A 9599-nucleotide genomic window follows, 5' to 3' on the forward strand; every position below is an offset into this window, starting at 1 on the left:
AACCTCCCCAGTTCTATATCCCAGTAGGTTTAACTCACACAGTACGGCCAGTCCTCTCTTTTCCTCAACACAGACCCCTCGGATGTCCAGTGGGTGTCTGAATAACCCAACTTTTAGCTTCCGTCGTCAGAATTGTGGTATTCTTTGTCAACATTCACCTCTTCAGTATAAGAGCATTCCACTTGCAATATTTTGATGATGGTAATTGGGGTGAAACGCTGTTAACGTCGTCTCTTTCGCCGTTCGTATGGAGAGAGTTAAGTTCCCCCAGGTCTATACCTGTTTCATCATTCACTTTTGGGTAGTGGTCAGTAATGGCCGATCAGCAGTGGTAAAAGATCAAAGCATATGAAAAAGCGCTAATCTTGCATAAGAAAGAACACACAATGCAAAACAGACGTTAACATGACGCAAGCTGCATACTTTTGACTAGTGGATCAGAACTGGTCAATGAATCGTCAAACCAAGTAAAGAAGTCTTCATTTTACATAAACATGCCAAAATGCCCACATTCTGTAAACTTTTGTATCGTGGTCAGTTGTGGTTGGTAATGGTCGGCAATGAAACACAGTAGTCTTCTTCTTCTTCTTCTGCGTTCGTGGCTGCAACTCCCACGTTCACTCGTATGTACACGAGTGGGCTTTTACGTGTATGACCGTTTTTACTCCGCCATGTAGGCAGCCATACTCCGTTTTCGGGAGTGTGCATGCTGGGTATGTTCTTGTTTCCATAACCCACCGAACGCTGACATGGATTACAGGATCTTTAACGTGCGTATTTGATCTTCTGCTTGCGTATACACACGAAGGGGGTTCAGGCACTAGCAGGTCTGCACATATGTTGACCTGGAAGATCGGAAAAATCTCCACCCTTTACCCACCAGGCGCCGTTACCGAGATTCGAACCCGGGACCCTCAGATTGAAAGTCCAACGCTTTAACCACTCGGCTATTGCGCCCGTCGAAACACAGTAGTCAATAGTGGCGAGTTAAGTCAAATTCTGCCAAGAAGTCCCCCCAATACGCAGTAACTGTCACAAAATGATACACACTGAACAATTAGTGGTCAGTTGTGGTTGGTAATGGTCAGCAATGAAACACAGTAGTCAATAGTGGCGAGTTAAGTCAAATTCTGCCAAGAAGTCCCCCCAATACGCAGTAACTGTCACAAAATGATACACACTGAACAGTTAGTGGTCAGTTGTGGTTGGTAATGGTCGGCAGTGAAACACAGTAGTCAATAGTGGCGAGTTAAGTCAAATTCTGCCAAGAAGTCCCCCCAATACGCAGTAACTGTCACAAAATGATACACACTGAACAGTTAGTGGTCAGTTGTGGTCAACAGTGGTCAGTTAGCGGTCAAAAACTGCCAAGGCGTCATAATAAAACACAAACGCGTAACCCTCCCCCTCCAAAAAAACCAAAAAAAACCCACAAGAACACACACACACACACACACACACACACACACACACACACACACACACACACACAATGAATCGTCAAACCAAGTAAAGAAGTCTTCATTTTACATAAACATGCCAAAATGCCCACATTCTGTAAACTTTTGTATCGTGGTCAGTTGTGGTCAATAATGGTCAGCAATGAAACACAGTCGTCAATAGTGGCGAGTTAAGTCAAATTCTGCCAAGAAGTCCCCCAATACGCAGTAACTGTCACAAAATGATACACACTGAACAGTTAGTGGTCAGTTGTGGTTGGTAATGGTCAGCAATGAAACACAGTAGTCAATAGTGGCGAGTTAAGTCAAATTCTGCCAAGAAGTCCCCCAATACGCAGTAACTGTCACAAAATGATACACACTGAACAGTTAGTGGTCAGTTGTGGTCAACAGTGGTCAGTTAGCAGTCAAAAACTGCCAAGGCGTCATAATAAAACACAAACGCGTAACCCTCCCCCTCCAAAAAAAAAAAAAAAAAAAAAAAAAAAAAAAGACCACAAGAACACACACACACACACACACACACACACACACACACACACACACACACAACACGCAGTCTAACCACTTTGCGAGGTAGTCAGTGTGGTCAGTAATGGTCAACAATGATCAGCAGAATGTAATGGTCAGCTAATTGTCAAATTCTGCTAAGAATTGTATAACCATCACAGAAAGGTACAATTTGAACATAAAGGTCAGCAGTTGTCAACAGCGGTCAGGAAGTGGTCATAAAAACTCATCAAGACATCACAATGCAAAAAACGTGACAAATGACACAATCAGAGCACTAGGGTTGCGGTCAACAGTGGTCAGCAGTGGCCATAGACCGGGGTGAATATTTGTATTTGTATTTATTTTTATCACAACAGATTTCTTGTGAAATTCGGGCTGCTCACTGGAATGGCCAGAACAGCCCAGAACAGAGTGCGATGGCGAGGGGTCGTCGATGGCCTATGCTCCACCAGGAGCGATGGGCAAAATGAAATGATCCCCAGGGAGAGCGCGTCGCTACACAACAGCGCCACCTCCTCCCCCCCCCCTCCATCCCAACCCCCCCCCCCCCCTTTTTTTTTTTTTCCTGCGTGCAGTTTTATTTGTTTTTCCTGTCGAAGTGGATTTTTCTACAGAATTTTGCCAGGAGCAACCCTTTTGTTGCCGTGGGTTCTTTTACGTGCGCTAAGTGCATGCTGCACACGGGACCTCAGTTTATCGTCTCATCCGAATGACTAGCGTCCAGACCACCACTCAAGGTCTAGTGCAGGGGGAGAAAATATAGGCGGCTGAGCCGTGATTCGAACCAGCGCGCTCAGATTCTCTCACTTCCTACGCAGACGCGTTACCTCTGGGCCATCGCTCCACTCTGACCCGAAGGACCATTGACCTGGTGGGGAAAAGACCTACAAAATGTAAATTTAGGGGAACATAGAGCTTGGGGAACATAGAGATGACCTATAGGTTTCCTTTCTCACTGTTTCAGACACACTAGACATATATCTTTATTTACTTATCTATTCATTTTTTCATTCATTCCCTCAACTCATACCATACATCATCACTAGAGAGGAGCTTCAATGCAGGCTATCACAGACGGCCTACCCCGCCTTTTATTTGCATCTGTGAATTTGTGGCGGAGTGGAGAGGGAGAGGTGGAAGGATGGGTCAATAAAGGCTAGTCCTGAACAACGCCCCTCCCCCCGCCCCCCCCCCCCCCCCCTTCCCCATCCCCCGTCCCGTGGACCTCACTGTCACATCTCATGACAAATAAGTGCTCAACCCCCTCGTTCACCCACCCCATCTAGCTAGAGAGCAGTGTGGGTTGTGCGGTTGGCACGAGATTTTCAGTCTGTCTCGGTCTCAGTTCAGGCTGTCACTGAACTGAGATCAGCCTCTTCCTTGTCAACGAATGACAAGATTCTGGGCTTTTCGCCCGCGACTGTCAGAGGAGGCAGCCGTGCCAGTCTTTGGCTCTCTTCAGGGCTGTTTGCCCGTCTGGACGCTTGTAGTGGGGATCACTTTCCTCCGAGTGGTCGTGGTCTCTGTGTTCTCTGTGTGAACTTCCAGCTTTGGGGTAGTGGTACCCTTCTGGAAGGTAAGAGGAGACTGTAAAGACAGTCCTAGCCTGTGTTCTGTCTGTCTGTCTTGTGTTCATGTCCGTGAATGAGAGAGAGAGAGAGAGAGAGAGAGAGAGAGAGAGAGAATATTTAAGTAAATATAATACTTTGCTCTTTTATGTGCATTTGTAGGATGCGTATGCATTTTTAGACATAAATTTTATAAGAATGTGATAAAATAATTGTTACATGTATTGAAGGGTTCAACCGTAAAATCTAGATTTAAGTTTTCCTTGTGAACCCCTTCAGTTATTAGTTCTATTAATGTGTGTCTATGTGTGTCACTGTATTATATATGATACATAAGCTAGAATATTCCAAACTACCCCCTTATCCTTTTCCGTTACAGTCCTTGCTCTTGGGTGTGGTTGTTGTCAGCCTTTTAAACTTCCGAAATAGCGCAGCTGAGTAAAATTGATCTATTCTGTAGCCCATGTGTTGATCAGGGAGGGGTTAAACTAAATTTTGTAAGACTTGTTTTCTTTACGAATTCTGGGCTAGGTACATTTAGGTTGTTTAATTGGGTTTGTCCAAGAGTGAATCCTACCAGTGGATAATAGGCTATATACAGTGGTTTCAGCATTCCCACTTTCGTGTTTATCCACGGACTTCCCTACTCTTCCACTGACCCTCCACTGTCTCCCCGGGAACCCCTCTGCCTGCCTTTGACTTCCTTGGTCCAGGCCTCCGTTGGCTGCTGCCGCCTGCCGCTGGCTTCCGTCGCCAGCGTTCTCTGGCCTGGCGCTCAGCTGTCTGGGTGTTCTGCTCTTCGTCTTCGTCGTCACTGCTCTTCGTCTTCGGCGTCACTGTTCGTGTTCGTCGTCGCTGTTCTTCGCGTCGTTGTAACTTACTGTTCGTCTTTGTCGTCACTGTTCTTCGTGTTCGTCGTCGCTGTTCTTCGTGTTCGTCGTCGCTGTTCTTCGTGTTCGTCGTCGCCGTTCTTCGTGTTCGTCGCCGTTCTTCGTGTTCGTCGTCGCTGTTCTTCGTCGTCGTCACTTACTGTTCGTCGTCGTCGTCACGACAGCATTAACGTTGTGCTTGTTTCCTTATCTTAAAGCTCTGTTGTTGTTTTTATGTGTGGGTTTTGTGTGTGTGTGTGTTATATTTATCCATTGTTATTTAAGTGTTGTTGCAGCTGGGGTTGTGGTTATTGTTTGTGGGCAAGCTAGGTGTGTGATTAAACAAATGTATGTGAACCCCGGATTGTTGTAGTCTGTGTTTGTGTTGTCCGGGTGTTAGTGCTGGGCTGGGTGGTGGTTTCTAGTCCGCTCTCTTATAGAGCGTGACAATTTGGTGGAGATGCGGGGTACGTTAGGTTAGAGTGGGAGAGGGTTGGGTGTAATCGTTTTGTCTGTTACCTGTGTACATATATCTGATTAAAATTATGCTGTGTCACTGGAAGAATGTTTGGGTGAGGTTAAGATAGACACCTTACCTGTTCAAAAAGTTAGCTGTTGTTCAGGCACTTGATTTTGGCTGTTGATTTTGGCCGAGTTTGGTTGGCCTTTCTCGCACTCTGCGAGGGGGAGAAAAAAAAAAAAAAAAAAAAAAAAAAACAGAAAAAAAGGGGAAAGAAATGCCCACTCGGCGACAAACGGCTGCGGCCGTCACTCCCGGGTCAAAGTCCCAGATGGATAAGTCGAGTACCTCTACTCCTTCTCAGATAGATAAGTCAGGTTTGTCTGGATGGATACGGGGTCAACTGAAAGAGGATGACCCAGGTAATCTGTCTGATGATGGAAGGAAAGGGGACACTGTTCCTCTATCTCACCAGGATCCTTACACAAAATTCAAAGCCATGGGTGCTGACATGGGTTTGACTGGTGAGGCCCTTGCACGGTTTGTGGTTGATGCTGCTGCTAAGGAGGAAGAGCGCGCAAATAGGGAGGAAGAGCGCCGTTACAGGCGCTGGAGGGATCACAGGGAGGATGAATATAGGGAAGAGGAGAGACGGTATAGGGAGAAGAGGGATGAGGAGGATAGGCAGCGGTTTGAAAGGAAGATGGAATTAAAGCAAGAAGAGGTCGAGGCTCAAATAAGCCAACCGTTTTCCCTTGCTCCTTACGATGGGAAGGGTGACTTCGACGACTTCCTGACCCATTTTGAGAGGGTAGCGCTTCTCAATAAGTGGAAGCCAAGTTCATGGGCAGCTCGCTTGGTAACCTTGTTACAAGGTCGAGCTAGGGACGCTTGTCTGCGAGTGCCTCCGGAGAGACTTCATGACTACGAGTCATTGAAAGCTGCTTTACTCCGCGAGTTTCGGCTAGATGCCCATGCGTACTGCAAGCGTTTCCGATCGATGCGGAAGCTTGCAGAAGAGACCTTTATCCAATTTCTGGAAAGGCTTAAGGTCTGTCTGTCTCGCTGGTGCACAGCTGCCGGTCGCGATTACGACAGTGCTGAGGACTTAAGGGACTTGTTCCTTCAGGAACAGTTCCTAGCTACCCTTAACCCTGACCTCGTCAGTGAGGTTAAGCGTGAGGAACCAGATAGGGTGGAGGAGGTAGCACGCATTACCTCGAAGGTTGTCGGTGCCAGGAGAGCGGGACGGATGGCTGAGAGTGAGGCACGAGCTTCCAAGAAATCCAGGGATCAGGGTCTTGGTGCCAAACCTCATGCAGAGCAAAAGGCCGCATCTCTGGGACAAGGTAGTTCCGCTCTTAGCGACAGCTCAAGGGGTGTCGAGAGAACTAGAGGAGTTACCTGTTTCCTCTGCGGGAAACTTGGACATGTGGCCAAAGAGTGCCGCCAGCGGAAGGAGGTTTCCCTTGTGGCACAGCCGAGCTTTAGGCAGCAGGGTTCCCATTCCCCACCTCCATCTCTTTGCGTTAACTGTGCTGCAAAGCAGTACTCGCCACGATGTGAGGCTTTCGTCAACGGGGTTTCAGTCCCGGCTTTGCGAGACACCGGAGCTCACATGGTTGTCGTTGCACGCCATCTGGTCAGTCCAGATTCTTTCACTGGAGCGACTGTCCGTGTGGTGCTGGCCGAATCGAGATGCACCTCTGTCCTACCCATCGCCAGAGTAGATTTCCAGTCTCCTTTCGTGGAAGGCAGGCTAGACGTGGCTGTAATGGAGGCTCCTGTGGAAGAGGTCCTTATTGGCAATACTGCCTGGCGCGAGAATGGCACTTCAGTGCCCGTGCCAGTTTACTCGGACGCCAATCTTGTGGGTGCTGTGGAGACACGGGCCCAAGCAGCTGCCAGGGCTAAAGACTTATCTCCCTTGCCTGTCAAGGACATCCAGATCCATGTGTCTAGACAGGACCTAGAGCATCGGCAGGATAGCGATCCTGACCTGTGTCAAGCTCGGGAGCTGGCTGTGTCTAAAGCCGTCAAAAAGACACGATCTGGAGAGGTCATGTACTTCAGGAAGCAGGGAATACTGATGCGGCGTTTCAAGGACCATCGGGGGGAAGCAACCCAAATCTGTGTTCCTAAGGAACTGCGTTCCACAGTGTTGCTTCTTGCCCATGAAGCCCCCATGTCGGGTCATCTTGGGGTTAAGCGCACGCAGGGAAGAGTTTTCCCACATTTCTACTGGCCTGGCATGTGTGCTGACATTCGGCGTTTCGTCCGTTCTTGTGACAGATGCCAGAAGACGGTAGCTAAGGGTCGAGTCCCGAAAGTGCCACTCGTCAAGATGCCCCTCATTTCAGAGCCCTTCAGTCGTGTAGCTGTCGACATTGTAGGACCTATATCCCCTTCATCTGAGTCTGGCAACAGGTACATTTTAACAATGGTCGACTATGCGACCAGGTACCCAGAAGCTGTCGCTCTCAAACACGTTTCGGCTGAAACTGTGGCTGAGGCGTTGTTCACCATGTGGACACGAACAGGTGTTCCTGCTGAGGTTTTGACTGATCGTGGTTCTCAGTTCACAGGCAGTGTCATGCAGGAAGTCTATCGCCTTCTGTCTGTGCGGGGCTTGACCACAACCCCCTACCACGCTCAGTGCAACGGGTTGGTGGAGCGTTTTAACGCTACTTTGAAGGCAATGCTGCGGAGACTATCGTACGAGAAACCTCGAGCCTGGGACCGCTGGATTCCCGCTCTGTTATTTGCCTACAGAGAAGTTCCCCAGGAGAGCACTGGCTACTCGCCTTTCGAGCTGCTCTATGGGAGGACAGTACGGGGTCCCATGCAGATCCTCAGAGAACACTGGCTCCACCCTGAGAGGCCAGAAATTCAGACTGCTGCTGAATACGTGGTAGAACTGCGAAACAGAATCGCAGAGTCCTGTACCATTGCTCAGCAAAACCTCGAAAGGGCCTCAAGGCGGTACAAGGGTTTTTTTGATGCCAAAGCAAAGCAAAGACAGTTCGCTGAGGGAAGCAAAGTACTTCTCCTTCGCCCCACCAAACAGAACAAACTGGAACTTGAATGGCAGGGTCCATACACTGTTCTGCGTCGTGTGGGCATCGCAGATTATTGCGTTCAGATTGGCGAGAAAGAAAAGCTGTACCACGCCAATCTGTTGAAAGAATACATTGAGCGCACTCCTCGAGGGACTGTGGCTCTGGCTGTGATTGAAGACCCAGAGGTCTGGGAAGGAACGAGGACAGTGGAACGCGACATTCCACTCATGCCCCTGGAGGCAACTGAAGGTCCGGAGGATGTTGTGCTGGCCGCTGGTAACTCCTCACTGAAAGAGGCCATTCGTGAAATGACTCGAGGGTTTAGGGACGTCCTCACTGACTTGCCTGCCTGTACGAACCTCGAGACATGCACGCTCAGTCTCACCTCCGACGCCCCTATTAGGGCTAAGCAGTATCCACTGCCCTACTCCCAACGTGAGACGATTCAAGAGGAGGTCCAACAAATGTTGAAGATGGGCGTGATAGAGCCATCCTCGTCCCCATACTCCTCTCCTATCGTCCTCGTAAAGAAGAAAGATGGGAAGGTACGGTTTTGCGTCGATTTCCGTCGCATCAATAAGATAACCGTGTTTGATGCTGAACCAATGCCAGATGTAGAGGCACTGTTCTCCCGGTTATCAGGGAAAAAGGTGTTCTCGAAGCTAGACCTTTCAAAGGGGTACTGGCAGATCCCCATGGCGGAAGCTGATCGCCCAAAAACAGCTTTCACTACTCCTCAGGGACACTTCCAGTGGTGTGTAATGCCGTTTGGCCTCAAAACTGCTGGCGCAGTATTTTCCCGCATGATGCGGAAGTTAGTACTGCCTCTCAACAGCCCGGACGTGGACAACTTCATGGACGATGTTCTCATCTCCTCCGCCGATGAAACACGGCATCTAAGGCTCTTACGCAGCGTGTTTTCCCGGTTGCGTGATTGCAAACTGACTGCACGGCCCTCCAAATGTTTTCTCGGCCACAGGGAGTTAGACTATCTGGGTCACCATGTGGGTGCTGGGAAAATTTGGCCGGATGCAGAAAAAATGGAGAAGATCCGAGAATCACCTCGTCCCTGTACGAAACGACAGCTCCGAGGGTTTCTGGGCCTCGTGGGGTTCTACAGGAGGTTCGTTCCTCAGTTTGCGGAAATCGCTCTTCCCTTGACTGACAAAACCAAGAACAAGGAGCCAAACAAAGTTATCTGGGACGAGAACTGCGAGAGAGCTTTCCTGCAGCTCAAAGAAATCCTCTGCAGTGGGCCAGTTTGCTGTCTCCCCGATCTGTCCAAGCCTTTCATACTGCGGACTGACGCTTCGAACGTGGGGTTGGGAGCTCTTCTGCTCCAAGATCAAGGTATGGGTGCTCAACCAGTGGCGTGTGCCAGTAAGAAATTGAGCCCAGCCGAACGCAATTACCCCACAATTGAAAAGGAATGCCTGGCTCTTGTGTGGGGTATTCAAAGGTTTGAACCCTACCTCTACGGGAATGAGTTTGTCGTCCAGGTGGACCATGCACCGCTGCAGTATCTAGACAGGGCCAAAACGGTCAGCGGCAGACTGACGCGCTGGGCTCTACAGTTGCAGCCTTTCTCGTTCAGGGTGCAAGCCATTCCTGGCAAAGAAAACGTTGGTGCTGACTTCCTCAGTCGCCTGCCAGAGTTGGATGAAATATGA

At 49.2% G+C, this 9599-nt stretch overlaps 1 protein-coding gene across 1 annotated transcript; it reads left to right on the forward strand.

The window, feature by feature from the left end:
• The first annotated feature begins 5369 nt into the window (after positions 1-5369).
• LOC143275785 (uncharacterized) lies at positions 5370-9599 on the forward strand. The gene has a single exon (XM_076580063.1). The coding sequence runs from the start codon at positions 5370-5372 to the stop codon at positions 9597-9599; it is 4230 nt and encodes a 1409-aa protein (XP_076436178.1).

Source organism: Babylonia areolata, chromosome 31 (assembly GCF_041734735.1).
Source record: "Babylonia areolata isolate BAREFJ2019XMU chromosome 31, ASM4173473v1, whole genome shotgun sequence".
NCBI lineage: Eukaryota > Metazoa > Mollusca > Gastropoda > Neogastropoda > Buccinidae > Babylonia > Babylonia areolata.

Excerpts from the sequence above, each read along its gene's own strand:
- LOC143275785 (XM_076580063.1), top strand. The coding sequence starts at position 5,370 with ATGGGTGCTGACATGGGTTTGACTGGTGAGGCCCTTGCACGGTTTGTG.